The 24,353-nt window shown below is 39.6% G+C and overlaps 1 protein-coding gene across 3 annotated transcripts in view; it reads right to left on the reverse strand.

Annotated features, from left to right (window-relative positions):
• Positions 1 to 24,353, reverse strand: part of ELMO1 (engulfment and cell motility 1) — a 523,086-nt gene that overhangs the window by 341,980 nt on the left and 156,753 nt on the right. For all 3 annotated transcript variants that reach the window (XM_041727391.1, XM_041727393.1, XM_041727394.1), the window contains exons 5-7: positions 21,973 to 22,023; positions 17,659 to 17,828; positions 6,503 to 6,538 (exon numbers count right to left, since the gene is read on the reverse strand). In XM_041727391.1, the coding sequence (XP_041583325.1) occupies positions 6,503 to 6,538; positions 17,659 to 17,828; positions 21,973 to 22,023 (257 nt within the window). The remainder of the gene's footprint in view (positions 1 to 6,502; positions 6,539 to 17,658; positions 17,829 to 21,972; positions 22,024 to 24,353) is intronic.

Consider the following 24,353-nt stretch of genomic DNA (forward strand, 5'->3'; position numbering starts at 1 on the left):
TTCAAATAAATGTTTCTCATCAACTCAGTAGAGACCATCTTCATTCCAACAAAATTCAGCCAATCTCAAGGCATTTCAATTTAAGCTGCTAAATTTATAAAAGAACAGTGCTTCCAAATGTTTCGGTTGGGTGCCATGCCCAAGGCAGAAGGGGAGATAAGATGCAAGTTAAGGCCACTTCTTAAAGTTATCGATAAATCCTATCCATCATACTCCCTAGATCCTTAATTCCCAAAGTTAATGAATATAGTTCTGCTCTGCCCTTTGAATTTTTCCAAATGTTTCCTGTTGTATATGGTAAACATTATATACATAAAAGGTTATGCATTTCTAAATCACCCTTTAGACATTCCCTTGGCCTTCAGATTTCATAGCATGCCTTCTGCGTGCAAACGTTCTTTTGGCTCCTTTGTTAAAAATTTAACTGCAAATCAATTCTGGGCTCTATTCTATTTCTTTGATCTGTCTATCGCCTCACACCAGTATCACACTGTGTTAATAACTTTTTAGTAAGTCTTGAAGTCAGCTAATGAAATCCTCCAACTTGGTTTCTCTTTGTTGCTTTTTCAAGACTGTGTCGGCTATTTTAGGCGCTATCTATACATTTCCTTTAAGTTTTAGGATTGGTCTGCAATGTCTTTTTAAAAAATCATATTGCATTGGGGGCACCTGGTGGCTCAGTAGGTTAAGCAGCCAACTCTTGGTTTTGGCTTAGGTCATGATCTCAGGGTCGTGAGATGGAGCCACAGCGTCAGACTCCCACTGAGTGGAGAGTCAGCTTCCCCTCTCTCTCTCTGTCTCTCTCTCTCTCCTGCTTTGACCCTCCTGGGGCTCATGATTTCTCTCCTTCTATATAATAAGTAAATAAATCTTAAAAACAATCCTACTGCATTGAACCTACAGGTTTATTTGGGGAGAACTGCTATCTTAACAATATTATATCTTCCAGGAAATGGCATATTCTCCTCTTGTTTAGGTCTTTAATTTCTTTCAGCCATGTATTTATTTTTCAGTGAACAGATATTATATGTCTCTTGTTAAAGTTATTTCTTTGAATTTTATGATTGTGACACTCTGCAAATGGAATTTTTTAAATTTCATTTTCTAGTTGTTGACTGTTAGTGTATAACAATACATCACTTTTATACACTGATGCTGTATCCTGAAACCTTGTTAAATTAAATTATGAGATCTAACGGTTTCTTTACAGATTCCTTGTGATTTTTCTACATAGACAGTCATGTCTTCTATGAATAGAGTTGGTTTTACTCCTTCTTCTCTGATCATTATGTCTTTTCTTTCTTTCTTGACTTATAGCTATAGCTAAACACTCTAGTACAATGTTAACACAAGTGTATAAAGTAAACATATTTACTATATCCACAGTTTTTAAGAGGGCAGAGATTGGCAGGAATTCAGTCCTCCAACATTAAGTATGACGCATTTGTTTGTTTGTTTGTTTGTAGGTGCACATTATCAGATTGAGGAAGTTCCTTCTATTCTTAGATTGCTGAGAATTTTATGAATGGATGTTGGATTTATGAAATGCTTTTTCTGTATCTTCTAATTATTTTCCGTATCTATGAAAAAAATTTTTCTCCTTAAGTCTTCGCCTTTGTTTTACTAAATGCTGAATCATAGTGACTGCTTTTCAAACATTAAACCATTTCTGGGATAAACCTTTACTGGCCACAAAAAAAAAAAAAAATCTTTACTGGCCACAGTGTATTATCCTATTTATATTATCATTTGATTCTATCTGTTAATACATTGCCAGGGGCTTTTGCACCAGTGTTCATTAGATGGTCTGATTAGCTGGCACATTGGATATCTAAAATTTAAAATTTAGTGGCATATAGTTATTCACAATAATCCTTTACCTGCAGTGTAACCTATAGTAATATTTCCTCTTTTACTCCTAGTATTGATATTTGGATTTTTCTCTTCTTTTTTCCTACTAAATACTTAAAAATAATCAGTTGTGGCTTTTTCTCTATGATTTGTATGTCTTCTATTTCACTGATAGGTCCTCTTTTTATTCCTTTCCCTACTTATGTAATTCACACTTATTTATTCTACCTTCTTAAGGTAGAAAATTAGATCATTGATTTTTTAAAACCATTCTTTCCCAATATAGGCACTTAAGGCTATAATTTCCCTCTAAGCACTGCTTCAGCTATATCCACAGATTTTGTTTTGCTATATTGTATTTTATTATCATCCAATTCAAAATATTTTGCATTTTCACCTGGGTTTATTACCTGACTCCTGGGTGTCTTTTAATTTTCAAATATCTGGGGCTTTTCAGCAAATTTTTTGTTACTGATTTCTAATACAATTTCCTTGTGGTCAAAGAATATAATCTGTATAATTTCAATCATCTGAAGATTCTTGAGACTTCTCATGGCCTAGTATAAGGTCTATTTGGGGAACGTTGCCCATGCATTTGAAAAGAGTACATATTCTGCTACTGTTGAACGTGATGCTCTCTATACAAAAAGCCAAGATCCTTATAGTGTTGATCAAATCCTATATACCCTGATTTTGCCAAGTTTTCCTAAGTTAGAAGACAGTGTTAAAATATCCAATTATTATTATGAATTTGTCTATTTTTCCCTTTAGTTGTCAGTTTTTGTCTCAAGCTTTTTGAAATCTTAAATTAACTAAACATTTAACACTTTTATGTCTTCCTAATAAGTTAACCATTTTATTATGAAGTATCCTTCCTTATCTCTGACAAAATATTTTCTTGAAGTATTATTTTTTCTGCTATTAATGAAACAACTTAGTTTTATTATTATTCACAATCACATGTATTATTCACATTTACACCTATGCATTTTCCAACTTTCAAACTACATGCGCCTTTGCATTTCTAGTACATCTCTTATAAATAGCAAATATCTGGGTCACGCGTTTTCAAATTTGATCTGTAATCCTTTCATCGTAGTGATTAATCTATTTAGACTTGATTATTGATATGATTAGGTTTAAGTCAATTTATCATTTATTTCCTGTTTGTCTCAACTACGTTTTGTTCTGTTTCTTTTTCCTTACCTTCTTTTGCGTAAGCAAATATTTTTTATAGTCCATTTTAATTCCTCTATTGGATTTTGAGTTATCCTTCTTTTAGCTTTGTATGGTCACATGTCTTTTAAAGAAATATGAGAAAAAAAATTTTTTAAAGATTTATTTATTTTTGAAAGAAAGCATTTGGGGGTGGGAGGGGGCATAGAGAGAGGGAGAGAATCTTGAATAGGCTTCAGACCCAGGATTTTAGGATCTCACCACCCTGAGATAATGACCTGAGCTGAAACCAAGGGTGAGACACTTAACAGACTGAGCATGCCAGAAATAGAAGAAAATTTTAAAACAAAAACTTTATTTTGTCTTTTGTATTTATCCACATCTCTATAATTTCCCTCCATAGACCTTGAATTCTATCTAGTGTCATATCCCTTCAGTCTGGAGAACTTCCTTCATATTTCCTATATAGTGCAGGCCTGCTAACGACAAACCACCTTCATTTTCCTTCATCTAAAAGTGTCTTTATATCACCTTCATTTCCAAAAGATATTTTTACTGGCTAAGAATTATGGCTTGACAAGTTTTTGTTTGTGTTTTGGGGGATTTTTTTTTTTTTTTGGCACTTCTAAAATGTTGCCCTCTGGCCTCTACTGGTTTTAATGAGAAATCCACTCTCATTCTTATTTTACTCTCTTAATGTAATAAGCTGTTTTTCTCTGCCTTCCAGGAATCCTTTTATTTTTAAATTTCAGAAGTTCAGGGCACCTCCGGTGACTCCCTCAGCTAAGCGTGTGGGACTCTTGACTTCAGCTCAGGTCATGATGAGGGTTGTGGGACCGAGCCCCATGTCCGGCTCTGCACTCAGCGGAGCATCTAGTTGGGATTCTCTCTTTCTCCCTCCCTCTGCCCCTCTCCTCCCCACCCTCCTTCATACTCGATCTCTCTTTCTCTCTCTCTCTAAAAATACGTAAATAAATCCTTAAGTTTCAGAGGTTTGACTATGATGTTTCCACATACAGTTTTCTTCCTATTTATTCCACTTAGGATCACTGAGCTTCTTAACCCTATACATTTATGTTTTTCAACAAATTTTGGAAACCCAAATATTTTTCTGCTTCATTCTCTCTTTCCTCTCTTTCTGAGACCCCAATTAAATGTATTTTAAATCAACTGTTACCATCTCACAGATCAAGTACTCACTACTCATTTTGCCCAGTCTTCAGACTAGGGAATTTGGGCTGATACATCTTCAAGTTTACTATTTCTTCTGCCCTCTTCAACTCCCATACATTTAAAATATTATACTTTTCAGTTTTATAGTTTCCAATTGGTTATTCCTTATGGTTTCCATTTCTCTGCTAAGACTTCTCATCTGTGCACTCATCACACTAATATTTTTGTCTTCTAATTTATAAATGTTCCTTTAAAATCTTCATTTGCTAGTTCCAACACCTGGGCATCTCAGGCTCAGCTTCCACTACTTTACTTTTTTATTAAGAATGGGTCATCTTTTCTTATTCTTCATATATCTAGTAATTTCTTTATTATACTCTGAACATTGGGAATAAATGTTTTATTATACTCTGAACATTGGGAATAAAATTGTCAAGTCTCAATATCCAGTTTTGTTCTTCTGAAGAATGTTTTGTTAGAGCAGAAAGAAACCTAGCTAGAATCAAACTCCAAATTCTGCAGTGAGTGGCAGTTGAAATCTCTTCTCAGTTCTTTCCATTTCTAGTTGCTGTCTTTACCAGGCCCACTGGGGTTCTCACATACATACACACTTACACACATGTACATTCACACTTCCACTTTGGGCAGATTTTATAGGCGGGTATATGTAGATGTGTAGGTACGGGATCTCATACCCTCTGAGCTTCCCTTTTTTCATGGATTCTCCCTCATAAGCCTCAGTCTTGGTAAGTTACTAAGAAGAAATAGTTTGGGGCTGACTGAGGCTTTCAACCACCCCATGCTAACTGGATGAGTGGTTATCTTCAGGCAAAAAGTACAAACACACAAATCTCATCCAAGGCCCATTTGTTCTTTCAAGGATTGGCCTCCCTTTTCCTGTCTACTTTAGGTTGCTATCCAGTTTCTTCAAATAGTTGTATTTAGGTGTTTTTGTTTACACTAAAATCTTTTGTCTAGATTTTATAATTGTTATCTGTATGAAGTCTAATTAAAATATTATGCCAACACCAGAATGAAGGCCCTGAGCACTGATTTTGTCTATGTTAGATAAGTGAAAACCATGGTCCATGTGTAGGCATACTTCCAGCATCCCTACATACCAAAAGATTAAAACTATTGGCAGATAAAGCTTAAGAAATTACTTTGGCTTCAGAGCCTCCAAATTCCTCTATGTTAGCAAGTTGTACGAGGTTGTCAGAGAAAAACTCAGTTTGAATCCCAGTTCCACCACCTGATTTTTAATTACTGCATCAAGGAGATAATTCTCATTATACTGATCTCGTGTGGTGGATACAAGTATGAATCAAAGGTAATGAGTGTAAACATTTAGACAGTGCCCAGAACAGAGTAAACCTTCATAAAAGATGGTTTCTGCTGCCATTACCATTAAGTATTTCTACTTTATTAAATTTACATACCAAAAAATATTTTAAAAACCTAACCTAAAAACTCAACAGTGCTTTCTGCTTTATTAGGATTTGATAACTAAAGAGTGTACACTTTTTTTCTATGTGGGAAGGGGAGAAGAAGATGAATAACTCAAGACCAGTATTAGACCCTGAAGGCGATCAGAATTTTCTCTGAAGACTCAAAAACTAAGGTGCACATTTTCAGATGCTGTTCAGTCTTGCTCCTTAAATTGAAATTATCTGCCTAACAACTTGGCAAAATGGAAATTTGTTCTGCCTACTGCAGAGGGTTTGTGAGACCCTATTTGGACTCACCTTGTTTAGTGGATAAGAAACGCACTGACGAGGAAAAACTCTGAGAAAAGAAGTTCTGAGATCTCCAAACACAATTATCATGCAATTCACCTGATAGGTGACTGAGCACTTCCTGAGACTACGAGTAAATAATTTTCATTCCATACTTCAATCCTGAATTTTTTCTAATGTGTATCTTTTTCATACTGAGCCATTGAAGAAAATCAAAGATTTTTGACTTTGAACATCACACAGGCCACAAAAAAGGGAGTTTTTGTTTAAAGTAATACATAAAATTATGCCTAGCTTTGTTCCAGGAAGAGGATAGCAACTCTGATGTAATCATTTTGTGGCAACAAACATAAAGTATCCTTTCTACCACAAAGCAGAGAAAAAAGCAGGAGGGGGGATAAATTTTTGAAGAACCTGTTAATATGAACATCAAAGAAGCAAAAAAAAATTCACTTACTCAAAATATCTAGATGCATAGTTATATAATCAGTCAGAGGACAGAGTTCAATTATGAAGAGAAGAAGGAAGTGTTACATCATCTATATTAATTGATCATAAATTCTTACCAAGGCTTCATGATCTTCTGCAATTTCTGGTATCGTCTGCAAAATTTGAAAGAAACCATATGAGAAGCATGTTTGAAAGCAATAATTTTTACAAAGAACATATCTTGAAGAAAGCTCAGGATTAGATATGGGGGAGATTTAACTGCCATGATGTAAAGGATGTTTTTCACTTCAAAACATTATTCAAGGTAAGAAATTGGTGTTCTCCAGTGAAAAGAACAATCAAAAGACAAGAGTTAAACTACTATCACCAAGCCACTGCATTGACTTAAGAGTAAACACAACCAGAACACTCCATTTGGATCAGAATGGGTATGTGTTCAATGGGGAGAAAATTCCTAGATACAAGAATGGGTACATTTTCTTTCTTTCTTTCATTTTTTTTTGAATGGGTACATTTTCAATGAAAAAAACATGGAGCCAAAAGGTACTTAGGCCAGTTCTTAAGTATATGCTCAACAATGAAGAAATAATGGATTATCTTCGTTTGGGAAAATGCCCACTAATTCTACTTTGCCTTTTCTTGAGAAAAGATTGCTGCCTCTTTGCAGGTAAGACATCCCAAGATACTTCAATAGTCTTGGACAACAAATGGGACTCTGTGATGGTAGCCTGCAAAAAAGAAAATGTGCAATAGACAAATCTTGTCTGCAAGAAAGGACAACTATGCTTCTTACAAAAACTGGGGTCAAGAAGATAAGAAAACAAGTCATGTTCATCCTATCAAACCACTTACCATCCCTCCAATCTGCCAAATTTTTCCGTTTTGAATACTCTTCCCTGCTAAGCAGCCTGACCAACTAGCTAAGTCCTACTCCAAACTCACCAGATTCTAGTGAATTCTCCTCTGGGAAGCCTTCCTGACTTCTGATTTCCCTTCCTTGACCAGGTTGAGGGTGGCATTCACACCTGCACTCGCTGAGAGAAACATTAACCGTATGACTTAGGTAGGACATCTCACTGACCTTCCAGCTTCCTAAAGGCAGGGTCTTAGCACTGGGACTCAGTATCATAATGTCAGGCACATGGAAGAGAAATTCTCAGTAAGTGGTTGATGAATGATTTGGCTCTTCAGAAGAAGTTAAGTTTCATTTTCATCCACATAAAATGTAACCACTTCAGAAACCTAACTGACCACAAGGAGATCAGATCTAGTCTCTGGTAAATCACAGGTGGGGTGGGGTGGGGTGGAGGGGGGTCAGGGGGTCCGTAAAAACATATATAGCCATCTTCTTCCTCCTCCCCATCCCCTTCCTTTACCTGCCTGTGAAAAACAAAAACCAAAACAAACAAAAAAACATCATTAGCTTCCTTCCCTCCCTCCTCCCTCCTTCAAAAAGCCACTGCTCAGGGTGAAAGTAGTAGGTGACCACAGGAAGGCAGACCTGAGCAGGGGTTGGGTCCCCTTGCAAGGGCCAAACACTACCATCCACTAAAAGAAATAGGGCTCCTTGTAGAAGGACTGAGGCAAGGAAAGCTCTAGATAAGCCTAGAACAGCTCACTGGGCCAGGAAGGAATGAAATGTTCCAAGAATAATAGGAGACAGGTCAGAAGGACACAGAAGGCTGCTTGAAGCTTCCACAGCCGGATCTGAAACAGACTGAGCACCCAAATAAATGACAGCAGTCCCAGGTTCCAGCTTACTGAATTAAACAGGACCGAATGAGTCCACATTTCATTTTTTTAAAATATTTTTTTCTTTATTTATTTATGATAGTCACACACACAGAGAGAGAGAGAGAGGCAGAGACACAGGCAGAGGGAGAAGCAGGCTCCATGCACCGGGAGCCCGATGTGGGATTCGATCCCGGGTCTCCAGGATCGCACCCTGGGCCAAAGGCAGGCGCCAAACCGCTGAGCCACCCAGGGATCCCCTGAGTCCACATTTCAAAGAGTGGTGTGCCGGTGTTGTTCAAGAACCACATCTCATGGGGGTGGGGGTGGGGGATGCATACAAACCTGACTTGTACTGTTTTCTGTCTTCCATGGTCTAACTACTCCAAAATCATTTATTAATTAATTACAAAGTGGGGTAAAAGTGTTACAGTAGAGACCCTTGGAACACACTCTCTTAATTGGCCACAGTGAAACCAGGAATAAGACAGACATCATGTGCCATCAACAGGATGCAATGAAAAAAAAATAACCACAAGGCAGCTGTGATATTCCAGCCAAAGATGAGTAATATGGGTTTACAACAAAAAGCAATACAGGATAAGCCTGTAGGAAAAAAAAAAAAAAAATCATGTTCCAGTGGGAAGCTGTGCATATCCTTCTGAGTTATCAGATGACAGCCAGGTTGTCTCTAAGTTGTAGCTAATTGATGAATATGTATATTTTGTCCTATCTTGTAGTGATTTAATGGACTTCCTCCTTACAGGTGAAAAGCCAGCTTTGCCTTCATTTGCAATTCATTTCCAAAACCCTTTGCTCCAGAGAAACTGGTGCCCTTTTGGCTTTTCTTTTGAAACCCTTAAAACATCTGCCTAATTCCCTCACATCACATGAGTAAAATTGTTTTAACACATGCTCATTCTTCTATCTGTATGAGAGCCAGGCTTTTATCTCTTCCTAAAAATCACCTGTAATGAATTGCCTTTTAACAAACCCAAATTGTAGTATATTCTGAAAGTGGCTGAACTATAATCTTAAAACGTGCCGACATCATGAGAGAAAAGGAACCACTCAGGACTAGTTCCACACGGAGCGAGATAAAGACAGGGCAGACTGGTGCAAGGTGCTTTCTGAAGTTAGAGCTCTGTGTTCAAGGACACAACAGAGACAAGTGTGAAACTTGATCTGGAAACTCCTCCAGTAAGCACAGAACTGTTGAGTTAATTAAGCAAGGAGGCCGTTAACTGAGGTTGTCCCAAGGCCAGGGGCCTATATAAACAAGACAAAATCTAAGCCCGTGAATGCCACAGGGTTACCAAAAAACCCCGATACCCATGAACAATCAATCACAAATATCCAGCTAGGCTTTACACTGCAGCCAATCAAACAATTGCTTTGCTTTGCTTCCTCTTCTTCTCTATAAAAGTCCTTTCCTTGGCCCCTGTGGGTGCAGCACTCCTAACCATTTTCAGTTCGGCACTGACCCCCTTCTAATTGATTTTTGCTCAAATAAATTCTTAAAAATTTTAATATGCTTCAGTTTATTGTTTAACAGACTGGTTCAAAATAAGTGTGTATGTGGGGGCAGAGGTGTATGTATCTGTGTCCCTGTGTGTGCTCGTGTGGGTCTAGAATATATAGAGCTATCCCCGCAAATTTGCACAACAGCTTTCTGGCCTGGGGCCTGAGCACCTTTAGGTTTTTATGTGTGTTCCACTTGCCGCAGCAGACTCTTCTGGCCTTGAGAGTTCCTCCCTGACTAGTGCTTCTTCTTCTCAACTTCCTCACTTTGGGTTCAGATGAAGCATAAACAAAGAGGAAGTTTTCGTTATGAAGTCTCTTTTCCTGAGGTTCTCTGTCTCTTTCTCTCTCTCTCTCTTTCTTTCAATATACCGATTTTTTTTTTAAAAGAAACATACCAGGAAAAAAATAATAAGGTTGATGTTTCAGGGAGGCCAGAAGCCTCTCACCTGAGCCCAAGGTATGGCATTCTGTTCCCTAGCAGAAGATCATTTCCTCTCTAAACAGGCTCTGTAACCCCTTCTCATCTCCATTTTCACTTCCAAAGTGAAGCTGCAGAGCTCATTTGTGCAAGCACATCCTGAATGTCCCTGCTAATCACTGTCTTGAGAATTGTACAGATCCCATCACCCTCTATATTCCCATCAAGCAGAATGTGTAGAAGAATGTGTTGTGCAGCCTTCAGGGTCAGGGGCTCCTGGGGATGCTCAACCCAGAGGGTCTCCTTTGTAATGAAGGGTGTCCAGATGGCAGGCCTTCATCTCCTTGGAAGGCTGGCCATGCAAGAAGGGAGAGGCTGCAGCCAGTTGCTAGGCTAAGCTGCCGTGCTATAAAAGCTTGCTGCATGCAGATCCCAGCAGCAGATGCTTTGTCCAGTTGACTGCTTCTAGACTCCTTGTTTATAAGTTTCCCCAATAAACCTGTGTCTCCATTGCTATTTCCGGGTCTTTTCTTTGGCCTCACTGGACCATCACCCACCCTTAACTTAGACTGGGCTGCAGTGTGGCTGCACAGATGGACAAAGTCCCAGAGACAAAGCAAAGAGCGATGGAAAGGAGGAAGATCCAGTTGAAGGGATTTTTCTGCCACACAGCGGCTGACAAAGCTCATGATGATTGGCCCCTTGGGTGTTTGTGATGCAAACTCCTGGCAGGGCCCCAGAAGGGCTGTTCCAGTTGGAACTCCCTGCGCTCCGCTAACTGCAGGATCCAAGAAATCAGCCAGATGGATCTGGGGAGACCTAGCAGCCTTCACGGCTGGGGCCCACAGACCACACAGAGCAGCTTCTTTTTGGTCCAGGGAGCTGCTTGCTCCTCCCTGTGGCCTCTGTCCAAGGTGACGTGCAGGACATGCACTGTGTGACCCGTGCTTCGCTGCTAGACAGTGAGTCGCTGATCAACTTGGCCTGGCTTGGAGCTTCCAGAACAGCCAAGGTTTAGAAGAGACACTATATTCTTAGAAACAAGAGCATTAAGTTAGAGCTGACAATCCAGGTCCGTGGAGGTTAACAAAGTTACTTTCAAAAAGCAAAGTTATTTTTTGCATGAAGATAAAATATCATAAAACGCTCAGTCCCAAACTGTCATACTCATCTTTGATTCTCCCCCACACACACCTCCTCCCATGTGCCTAACCCAGTGTCAGAAATCGTGAGCACTCAAATAATATACACTTTACTAAAGGAATAAAATCTGCAAATCCACTCTAAACCGTGGGTACTAGGCAACATCAGAGCCAAGACATCATTTGGGTGCTTAATTCAAGTCATACATCAATTTTCACATTTCCTAAGGAATGGTCATAGCTCTGATGCTGTCCAGGAGAAAATGACTCGAACAATTAAAGTTTCATATGAAACTGTGTGTTAATGAATGATGACAACAATTTTTAAAAACACAAACACACACAGCTACACATACGCACAGCCAAATGTCCTCATCTGTGTCATATGTATGATAGGAAGTGAAGGGGACTCGTAATTTAAACAATTAACATTGTCTTTAAGACAATTATTTAGGAGCTTTACATATCTCTCAAATAAACTCTGGGACTCTTTCCACTGTTCCTGATTCTGCCAAATTCTAGAGAAATGACTTCAACCAAAAAAATAAAAAGCACTCGTAAATTCCCCAGATTAGTGAGAACCCCTCAACTATCTCACTGCTATTTTTCTTAGGAAAGCGAGAATCCCTGAGAGAACACCAGCCCGGTGTTGGCCAGGGTGTTAGAAACAAACAGCTTCCTCCACAAGGGGTAAGTATAAATGAGGATATTTCAGTGAGCTACAGGGCTGTTTTTATTTTTTATTTTTTTTATTTTATTTTTTTTAAGATTTTATTTATTTATTCATGAGAGGCACAGAGAGAGGCAGAGACACAGGCAGAGGGAGAAGCAGGCCCCACGCAGGGAGCCCGATGCGGGCCTCGATCCCGGATCCCGGGAACCACACCCTGAGCCAAAGGCAGGTGTTTAACCACTGAGCCACCCGGGCGTCCCTGTTCTTATTTTAAGAACAGCTTGAAATGTGTATATCCTCTGAATCAAGAATTGTACTCCAGCAGGATAAATATTCATAAAGATTTTCCTAAAAGAAAAGCTGATTAAAGAATGTTCACAATTGTGAAAAAGACCAGAAGACGATGTAAATGTCCAACAACAGTGGAATGGTTAACCATACCATGCACATCCCTCAAATTCGTATACTGTGTGTCAACTGTACCTCCACAAAGTCTTTAAAATGAAATAACACACAAACAGCAAAAGTGCTGACCGAAATAATATTAATTACATGGAAATACTGGCAGGTACAGAAAGGCTACAAGTAGACATTATAACTCTCCTTTTGTAAAGCCTGTGCATGTGTGTGTGTACTAAAAAGAAGTACAAAAAGGATATACACACTACAATGTTAAAAAATGTCTCTGGGAAGGCAGGTTACAAGTGATTCTTACTTTTCCTCCTCTGTTTTCTTATATTTATTTTTTAAATAATATAATTTTTTTTTAAGGAGAGAAAGCTAACTCAAAACACTGTCTTGAGTTTCTTGTAAATACATGAATTTAACTTTTTTTTCTCCCTTGACTTTTCTGCCCAGGGTGGTGCTACAGCTTACTCATATTTCAACGGCATAATTTTCCTGTCACATAGCCAAGTGGGAAGGAAACTATAAGAATCCTGCCCTTTCGTTCTTGGAAATGTTTCCCCTGTTCTCCTGTTGAACACTGAAAGGGCACAGGATAAACTGTCCAACTGACTGTGTGCATAGAGGCATAGACAAAGACCATGGTGTTTTATTGAAAGCCCAAGAAAAGCAGTGTTATTTGCTATATCAGACTTAGGGTTGCAGGCATGATTTTTTTTCTTTCAAGTAAAATAAAATATATCATGTCTGAGAGAACTTTTTTTTTATTGAGATGTAACTGGCACAGAATATTATGTTAGTTTCAGGTGTACAACATAGCGATTCCCCATCTGTATACACTGTGAAATGATCACCACAGTGTCTGTTACCATCTGTCACCACACAAAGTTAATACAACATTATTGTGCCCACATTCCCCAAGCCGTACATTACATCACTGTGACTTATTTACTTCAGACTTGGAAGTCTGTGCTTCTTGATCTTCTCCGCCCGTTTTGTCTACCCTCCTCTCTAGCAACCACCAATTTATTTCCTGTCATGTTAAGTCTGGGTTTGGTTTTGTTCTGTTTTTTAGATTCCACATGGAAGTGAAATCACATGGTATTTGCCTTTCTCTGTCTGACTTCTATCATTTAGTATAATACCCTCCAGGTCCATCCATGTTGTCACAAATGGCTTAGTAGTATTCCATTATACATATATTTTGTATCGTTATCCATTCATCCATCAATGATCAGTAGACGTTTAGGGCTGTTTCCCAATATCTTGGCTATTGCAAGTAATGCTGCAAGAAACATAGGAATGTGTGTATCTTTTCAAATTAACGTTTTTATTTTCTTCAGATAAATACCCAGGAGTCGAACTGTTGGATCCTATGGTAGTTTTAATGTTAATGTTTTGAGGAACCCCCATACTGGTCTCCAGAGTGGCTGCACCAATTTACATTCCCACCAACCATGCACAAGGGTTCACTGTTCTCCACATGCTCCCCAACACTTGTTATTCTTCTCTTTTTGATAGTAGTCATTCTGGCAGGTGTAAGTTGACACCTCATTGTGGTTTGATTTGCATTTCCCTGATGATGAGTGATGTTGAGCATCTTTCAAATACCTGTTGGCCATCTGTATGCATTCTCTGAAAAAAATGTCTAATTCAGATCCTCTGCCCATTTCTTTTCTGGGCTCTTTTTTGTTATTGAGTTGTATGAGCTCTTTATATATTTTGGATATTAACCCCTTGAGAAATCTCTTAATACTCACTTAAAAAAAATACATTGCCCATTCCTTAAATTTCCTTACCTGACACCATTTCCTTGCCCAGATTGAGCTAACATGCTTCCCCACAACTTTATTTGCTTCCTTATACACATATGTTTCAAGCTTAAACTAGGAATGGAATTTCAAAATTCCACAAGGATGGAAAAATTCAATTCAGGTTTCAAACATTGTGTCTTGCCAAAGTGACACTCCCATTGCTCCTTTGTTGCTCATTTTGCCCCATGGCCCCTCCTGGTACCAACGGGAAAGAGACCTTTAGAAGCTTAGCCTTGAGTAATGACAAGCAGGTGAATAATCTTGGAATCTCATTATAACTCAAAGTGAGGGGGAAAATTCCAGCCACATTTCTTCTGTGTTTCCTAAAAATTTCCACAGGTCCTGCTTAGGCAACCTCTGCCTTCCCCAGCTGGAAATCTGCCCAGGAGTCATGACTAAATGCATTCCAAATTGCAGGATCTTTTTAATTTGTACAGTTTCTATTCCCAAAGTTTTCTGTTAATTAATTAAAGTCTTGCTCTAAGTTTAATTGAGAAGCCAGGTTTTCTTATAAGAAAAATGTCTTTCTCTTATCTTTTTTAATCTGAAAAGATCTGAAAAATAGCTGTGCATCAAATGAGCAGCTTCTTAAGATGAGTTGCACGACCCGGAAGAAGGAGGCAAGAGGCTGCATGGCTCCAGAGCCTCCCTCCTCCATCCCCCAAAGCAGCAGGACTTTGAACTGACATAAGATGGTGAGGAGGACACCAAAGGTGATCCAGACAGACACGATTCCTTCCCGTAACAGCATGTGGTGGGGAAGTGTAAGAGATAAATGCACACCAGAACTCACCCAAGATCTGGCCTTGAGTCCTTTGTCTGAAACCTGGCTGCATGGGAACAAATCGACATGGCTTACGGATTATAAATAACTAAAATACTAATAACTATAACACACTTTAAAAAAAAAGGAATTCAATCACTGTGGTTCACATAAAGTACGTTCAGTGTCAACATCCTCTCCGGGTATACACGTGCAACATGGGACAGAATTCAGACATGCCTCCCCAGTCCCCCCGTCTGAGAATTAGTGGTTCTTTGGGGCCCCTCTACAGGTCAAGATGAGTTACAGAGAAAGGCAATGCCGCAGATAATAAGCAACAATGTTGACAAGACAAATGCGTAGCATCCCTTTTCAGTCTTTTCTTTTCAAGCGGAAAGGGCAGTGTCCCTTTGCTGAGTGTTATGGACTAAGGTGTGTCCTCTTAGAATTCATATGATGATTCCCTGACCCCCAGTACCTCAGGATGGGACAGTATTTAGAGGCAGAGCCTTTAAAGAGATGATCAAGTTAAAATGAGACCATTCGGGTGTGTCCTAATCCCATCTGAGAAAAGGAAATTTAGTCAGAAAGAGACACCAGAAATGGGTGTGCACAGACCAAAGACACAGGTCTGTGTGAGAGCACAGCAGGGAGGCGGTCCTCTGCAGACCAAGGAGACCACAGAAGAAACCAACCTTGTCAACACCTTGATCTTGGACTGCCAGCCCCCATAACTGTGAGACAACAGATGTCTGTTGTTTAAGCTACCCAGTCTGATATTTTGTTGTGGCAGCACTAGTAACAAATATAATGGAGACTAAGAAAATAAATAAATAACAGCAACAACAACAAAACTGAAGCTCCCAACATGCATTTTTCCTCATTATCAAAATATATAACTGCCAGCCTTGGGGGTCCCAGCCCCTATTCAGGCTACAAATCACAGGGACCAGTGCTTTCGGTGTAATTTAACATTGTAATTGCAATTATGACCGCAATTCTGCTAAATTTAAAAGCATTAACACTATACCATTCTGAATATTCAAGAGTGTGAGCCCCCGGATACTTGGGTATCTGCAGCATATTAGCAGGTTATGTTACCACTGGCTCAAGTACATTCCTTTTGATGTTGATACATCAATGGCTGGGACTCAGGTAATAAATGTAGGGACATTTTTACGTTTTCACTTAACATGCTGTGAATGTGATTGAGGCTGAACCCTCCAGGGCTCACTGTCCCACCAGAATCAGTGACAGGCAGGAAGCAGAACCTTCCACGTGTGGCAACCACATGACAGCATCCACAGACTGAAGATGTTTATAATCATAGCTCACACCCTCCTGCTCATTAGTACCACGGAATTAGGGATCTGACACATTCCACACTAGACCTCAGCCTGGAGCTTTCAACACAGATAAAGCATTTTCTCCTTTTCTTGGGTCAAGCCCCTTATATCCAAAACCTTATTCAACTTCCCTTGAGTGGTTTCACACCAACACCAATGTATGGCAGGCACACTAAGATTCCAGTAACACCCAGAATTTGAGTTTCCCTGATCTGCTCCAAGCTGATGTTCACCAAAAATTTAATGAGCAGAGTTTTAGCCCTCATTAAAAAAAAAAAAAAAAAGATACCTGTCTACAGTCAACCCTTTCCAAATCACGTAAGCTTGATTGCCAATAAAAAAAGAATCTTTCACTAGTGACAACTGCAGAAACCACATGTAGGAGATGGAAGGAAGAATGGAGGAACAAAAGAATGAAGGAAGGGAGAGGGTCAAGATGGATCTGCAACATGCCCAGTCAACGGTTCATTCTTTGAATCACCAGGTCTTGAAGACAGAGCTAACTGCCCAGGCTCAAACCCCAGTTCTCAGTGGCATTTTCTCTTTCCTCAGAACTATCTATACCAACTTTCCCATCATTAATTTAGAATATTAACATGTAATTAACCACCATGTTATCTTCACATGCTCTAACTTACAGGCTCTACTAGTGAATGCCAGGAGCACCTGACCATATGGGAATGAGCAGCTCCCTGTCGCCTCTACCCTGGGACTCGGGGTCAGGGGACTTATCTGTCCACACACGTAAGAGCTAGCCCCATCTGGCTCCTTATACTCTCTAGTCAAACCATAGAAGCAAGCCTACCTTGAGAAAGTGAGCTCCCCAAGGAGAAATGCCCATCCCTTTTGGGATCATGACGAAACTCACTCTTTCAAGGCCCATTCACTGACACCCCCTCTGTCAGGTTCTGTGAGCTGCAACTGGTCCAACCTCTAGACTCCCAGCCCTCAGAAGGAATCATACCTCAGCTGAATTCTGCTTCTGTAGATTTTGTAATGGCAAGGCTCACATCTTTTAAATTCTACCAACTTTCGCTCTTTGTACACAGTACCGAAACAATATTTATTGTATTAAATTTTAAATAATTAAGGATCTACATTTCATTATTTAAATGATAACCTTTTTAAAGTTAGCTCCATGCCCCGGGCAGAGCCAAGAGTGGAGCTTGAACCGACGACCCCGAGATCAAGACCTGAGCTGAGATCAAGAGTCGCACGCTTACCCGACTGAGCCACCCAGGGGCCCCTCAAATGATAACTTCTTTAAGATTACTTCAAGGATGCTATTTCAACCTAGCTTAAGACTTTGAAACATAAGGAGTTTTTTGAGGGGGCGGGGGGGGGGGAGCAATTTCTGGTCTTCAAAACTAGAAATTGTTAGTACAAGGAAAGTAACAAATAACCAGAATACTGGGAAGAATAGGACAGACTCAACGTCTCAATAAAAGATGCTTACTCGGTGCCACTTTCGACCATCTGCGTGAGGAGAGAGATGCCGTCGAGATTTATGAACTCCTGGGCAAACGTGACATCCCGGGAGAGGCTGGCTAAATCCTTCAAGGCTTCCAGCTTGGCGTCCATGCTCGACGACTGGATTCGTTCATGGAGCTGCTGGGCATTTTGAGCCTTGTCAAGGACAAAAACAAAGGGAAAGAGTGTTCACAGAGGAAACCACAACAGATGAAAAATTACTCTTTTGTTGAAAAACGAAGATATAGAGGCCAAAAGCACAAGACCACATGCATACTCTATACCACGGGCAGGTTTCCAACCATAATGACTCCACCCCCAGGCAATGTCTGTTAACATCAGGACGGGAGGAGGGGAATCAACTGCCTTCTTGACAGAGCCCATATTTCCAACTCTTGGAAAAGCAAGAGCACAAAAACAGCAAAGCCCTACCAACGGAACCAGGGTGGCAGTGAGGAGACCAAAATGGGGGGAAATGTTCACCTTTTAAGTATAATTATTACCTACAAATGACAAAAAGCTATTTGCTTAGTTACGCAATTACACAAATGTATGCAGCATGTTCACCTGTTCAGTCAATACTCTAACACCTGCCTACACACCATGTTCCAAAGCTTCATGAGACCCCCAAATGATCTTTCCCAGTTACTGAAAATCTTTCAATAGCACAACGGTGCTTATAAATTTCACTTTTCAACATCATGTGTTTCACATGCATTGGCTAATTACTGCATAAACATAAAACAAAATAATTAGGAAACCAAATTAGCAGCTTTGCCTAAAATTAGACTTCCTTTTAAGGCATCTGCCCTTGGCTACTACAAGCAGGACAGAAAGGAATGGAAATATATTGGGAGGAGCTGACCTTCTGGATAATAACCTGCAGTTCTTATTAGTCATTCATCCAGTCATGGTTTTCATATCTACTTTTCAGTTGGGGCAGACAGGAAGAAAAATAAAATATTAAATTTTTCTGCCTGTATTTTTGCCTAATGGACATACCATCTGTTGCACTTATTATTTAACTCAAAACCGCAATGTGCCACTGCCATCCTCAGATTCTCCTTCTTGGGCTCTGGCTTTCTCCTTCGAAACTTGTTATATTTCAGAGAAAGGGGAAGATGGGGGTATTTGTCCCCAACAGTGAGGTATCTTCTGAGCAGAAACTCATTAGAACTATCCGAGGAGCCCCAAGGGAGCTGTAACGGGGTTAAGTTTGCAGAGTGAAGCAAGGGAATCCACCAGGTATTGTCAGCAAAGGTTCTCCACCCCAACAGGCTGCACAGCCAAGGTCCCTTCCCTCCCTGCCCAGGACCCTCTGTGTTGTCACCTGGAAGTAGCCCCGGGAGAGCAGGGGACCCAGCGGGGAAACAATGCCACCTCTTCAGGGACCAAGACAGAATGAAACCCAATCGCCCCCTCACCCGACCATGATCAGAGACACATAGAGGTCTCCCATCGTAGTTAAAACCACAACTGACACCTTGCATCAGAAATAAATAAAAGAAGGGGGGAGAAAGAAACAGGAGAACAAGAACTCTCTACTCATTCACAGTTCCCCAGCTATCTGACAAGTCACCCAAAGCCTAAATCCCAAGTTTGTATCTTTTAAAAATCACTCAAAGACAGATTGTTCCTAAAATGTTCAAACGGCTCTACGGCATTCACATATATTTAACCCAAGTGGATCACTTTGAATTCCTCGAAAAGTACATTTTTCTCCAAGCAGGAAGTCTGCATTTGCTGTACTGACGATGATAATAAGGAGTACTCAAAGATTACCTCACTGTCAGTATCAATGCTAACCGTGTTTGTGCTGCTAATACTAGTAATAAGAACAACGAAGTTCCCTGTGGTGCCACTATTCCAAATACCCTCATGAAGCAATTCATTTAATCTACATAGTAATCCTATCTGGTAGGTGTCCTCATCATCTTCATCGTACACAGGAAACTGAAGTGCAGAGAAGTTATGTAGCTTGCCCAAGGTCAGAGGCGGAACCCAGCAGAGTCGCACATTACCTAAAGCAAGAGTGTGTGCACGTGTGTGCGTGCACAAGTGTACACAAGTGTACCCATGTAGGCGTGTGTGTCTTCTGCCTGGAGACAGAGAGAGTTCAGCCGAGGTAGGTGAAAAAACTGAACATTTTTATGGTATAACACCATTTGCTCGTTTCTCGACGGTATACTAACACTTCCTAGCAAATTTTATGGAGACGGTTATATTTCTTTTAACATTTTGTGTATGTGTATAAAAAGTGAAAGAGTTAGCATATGCTGACCCATATTTTTTAGTCAAACATAAAATAATAAAAAAATAATCTACTAACAAGTGAGGTTTACAGATTCAAAATATTTTGCTTATAGAATGAGTTCTAGCCCTTAGGGCTACAGCCAAATTATAAAATGCTTCTTCAAAATGCAGACTCCCCAGGGGTGCCTGGGTGGCTCAACTGATTATCTGTCTTTGGCTTAGGTCATGATCCAGGGTCCTGGGACAGAGGCCTGCATTGAGCTCCCTGCTCAGCAGGGACCCTGTTTCTCCCTCTCCCCTTCACTTGCTATCTCTCTCTCTCTCAAATAAATAAATAAAAATATTTTAAAACAAAACAAATAAAATAAAATGCAGATTCCTGGACCTCATCTCTAGAAATCATAATCCAGCTTCTCTGTAAAAGGCCCAAACATCAGCATTTTTAAAGTTCAGGCTTTAAGCCAATGATTCAGGCCTGAGGATCACTGCTCTTTAGATTATGTAAACAGGTTTGTTGTAGGTGGACTCTATCTTATGATATTTTGTATATTGGTTTTCCCATCTCACCATTCACCATTCTGAGAATGTGAAGTTCACTACTTGAAAAGCACAGACTTTAAGGATGCTGAAAAAACTTCACCCTGCCAAACACCTAACCTTTTACCAAGGAGTGGCTCACATTGTGGAAATTTTGTTCACGAACCCATGATGATAAAAAAAAAAAAAAAAGAACTAACTTCTTCTTTGGCTTATAGAAGACCTTGATATAAAAAACTGAGCCTTTCTAATTCTAAGACCTTATGGAAGGCAAGGTGTACTCTTTCTGCCCGGCTAGCAGATGAGCAATTGTAACAGGATAAACAGAAACTACAAAAACCAGCTGAAACCATGGTCTCAAAAGGTCAAATTAACATTCATTCATGCTGACTAAAGTAAAGTCAATGCTAAGTCAGACGAAAATGTCTCAGCTCATCATGTGGCCATGGAAAAAGGAGTATGAATTATAATTTCCAGTAAGTAGAAAAGAAGGCTTCAGAAGACAGTTTGGCCAACCCCAGCAATGCATTCTGTGGAGCTTGTCACCGTGTTTAGGTTCAGGATGTTACTGGGTAAAGTGTTTAGGAGTTTTTAAGCCTCTCTAATGTGATTTTCAATAAGAAGAATGTGTGGTAGTTACAGTACCCACAATTTAACTTTAGCCAGATGCTTTTCCCAATTTCTAAATTTATTTTTAGCCTACCACATGGCTTCAGTGGAAACTGAAAATAAGAGTTAGACACAGTTTTTATCACATAGGCAGAGTGAAAATAGTAACACTTGGTATATTTCGCGCAGATTATTTTTTAGGAAAGCAATAAAATGCACTGTGAAATAATATAGTTTGAATATGCTAATGTTACTATCCAAAGTATCTACAAGCAAGTAAGAAAGATGAAGATAAGTAACACAGCCAGCTACAGTAGTCTAAATATTCTATAGCATTTTGTTTAGCAGCTTTTATTTGGAAGACTTTAAAGTGTTTTATCTAGAATCAGCTGTCAATGAAACAGACGACATTTCTCAAACTATATTATTATGAATTGTCATAATCACTGACCAAAACTAGAAAATGCTTAATTAAACATTCTCTCATTTACACACAGACACACCCTGACTTTGAATAACAGGCTGTCTTCGGTTTTGTTTGCTTTGTTTGTTGACTGAATTTGTTCAGACAGCAGTAAGTGAATGTGCTGGGCAAGAGGGTAAAACCGAACAGTACAGCTGAGTTATCCCGTCTGTAATACAAGAATTGTTGAAAAGACCACCAAATTCAAACCTTAAAGTCATTATACTTGTACCTAACGTGCAATAAAAGCTTCCTCCTCTGTAATGAGAAATATGAGGAAGGGCATTCCTGCTACCCCAGAATCTGCACGTGAGGACATTCCAGAGATCTTCTATTTTTCACTAAAGTCACCCTCAAAAATTAACAACTCATAATCACGTACAGCAGCACTGGAGAGCAAAATGTTTGCTAGAAAGCTATACACTAAGATCAACTTACTGGAGATGTGGTTAGCCGAAGGATAGTGCCATTTTTTATTTCATTGCGATTCTGGAAAAGAAAAATAAAAACTTTGTAAATCTTCAAATGTGAAGAAGCTTGGTAAACGAGAGCAAAGGCAAAAATAATCTAGTAAAGTAACACTATATAATAAGAATTCTTATGATTCAGTTTATTGTCACTTTATTCTCAAAATTATTGAGTAATTTTTAAATTATTTCTACCAAGAACTTTAAACTGGGTGTAGTAACTTTTTATCAAGTTAATATATCAGATGTATCCTGCACAGAAGTTAATATAAATCCAAAGAACAGGAATATGGGGCCCAAGAACAGCAAACCAAAAAAAAGCAATTTTGAAAGGTTATTTCGAAAATATGACCTAGCAATTCTGCTAGAATTAAAACAAATTTACACAAAAACTTGTACATGAGTGTTCACAAAAGCATTATTCGTAATAGTCCAAAGTTGGAAACAACCCAAATGTCCATCAATTGATGAATGGACAAACAAAATATGGTATACGCATTCAACAGAAATTATTGGGCAATTAAAAAAGTACTGATCCATGCTATAACATGAATGAACCTTGAAAACATTACACCAAGTGAAAGAATCCTGACACGAGACCATATATGTTATGATTCCATTCATATCAAATATCCAGAGCAGGCAAGTCCGTGGAGAAAGAATGCAAATTAGTGGTTTCCAAGGGCTGGTGGGTAGGGGTGGGGGGAATGAATGCGATGGTTGCAGGGTTTCTTTTCCAGGGGATGCAAATATTCTAAAGTTGATGGTGGTGATGATTTCAGAAATCTATGAATATATTAAAAGCCACTGAACTGAACACTTTAAATAGTAGATTTGGGGGAATGTGAATTATATCTCAATGAAGTTATTTTTTAGGGACACCTGGGTGGCTCTGTGGTTGAGCAGAGTCTGCCTTCGGCTCAGGAGGGACCCCGGGGTCCTAGGATGGAGAACCGCATCAGTATCCCCACAGGGATCCTTCTTCTCCCTCTGTCTCTCTTTCTGTGTCTCTCATGAATAAACACACACACACACACACACACACACACACACACAAAACACATACACTCTTTTTAAAAAAGCTATTTTTAAAGGTTATATTAAGGAGTTTGGCTTCTTAACATTTGCTGGCTCTAACTGCATGTCTTAATGTTAAGAACAAACAGCATAAACAAGCAGATCCCAATTCAATCTTCCTCCACTTGGCAGGTGTATTTGAGGTGAGTGTTCTGTAGCAGTCACTTAGGGTTCCTGGCGTTGAAAGTACAATTTCACTGGCAGTTTTATTTCCTGCCACCAGAGTACGCACCACACTCAGCTTTCAGGAGGTGACCTGATAGGAGTCACACATCCACATGCCCTACTCTGGAATAGAGGCCAGGAAGTTAATAAAGTGCCACGAGGATCGTTCTCCTCCTGCATCATTCAAGACCAGCCACAAGCTAGAATTTGCTCAGCAGGTGCACTCAAGTGGTGGGAAATTTCTCAGGATAAGATGCCAAAAGCACATAGGACACTCACCCACTCTCTCGCTCAGCCAATTCTGACTACGTATTGGAAAATGAATTTTCTAAAATAACTACCTGAAAGGGAGCAGGCTTTGGGCCCATACTGTCTCCCAAAGAAAACCTAATCTGAACGTTTTATATCAAGTGCAGTATGGCGTGAAAGCCCAACTTTGCCAGATCTAAACCCTCCTGGGCAATTCCAGCCCAATCCAGAGCATCCCCACCCAGACACCCAGGGCTGCCTCTTAAGAAAGCAAGCTCCTCATTACCGCAAGTATCCAGCAAAGGCTGAATGACCACCTGATGGGCAGGAATGGTGAAATTAATTTCAGTCATTTAAAAAATCTTTTAGCCCTAAAATTCTGCGGCTCTATGAAAATGGGAAAGGAAGACAGCAAATACTCATTATTGAATATTAAGGAAGCTGAATACCTCTTTATTGCTCAGGTTCTAAATGAATTGAGAAATAAGAGTCAGAAGATGAAAAACCTAAAACTTCCCCTTTATTAGTTTTTATGGAGAAAAAGGCTCAGAGTGAGAACTAGAACACAGCTAACTGGGCCCTCAGATTGGCATACCTGTTGAGGTAAGACCTTACCAGAGGAAAAAAAGTGTCCAGTTTATTCTTCCCAAATAGCAAGTCAAGAAGAAAAAGAGGCCCTGCTCATACAAAGAGGCCAGCCAGAAGGATTTAGGATAAAATCTCCTTATGGAAATTTGGAGTGGGGATAAAGGATTCCTAATAACAGCAATAAACATTTACTGAAAGGCACTGAGCTGAGGTATTGTTGGCGTTTGTTGTCATGCTTATTTAACCATCATAATAACTCTATGTCCATTTTTT

This window comes from Vulpes lagopus, chromosome 13 (genome assembly GCF_018345385.1).
Source record: "Vulpes lagopus strain Blue_001 chromosome 13, ASM1834538v1, whole genome shotgun sequence".
Taxonomy (NCBI): Eukaryota; Metazoa; Chordata; class Mammalia; order Carnivora; family Canidae; genus Vulpes; species Vulpes lagopus.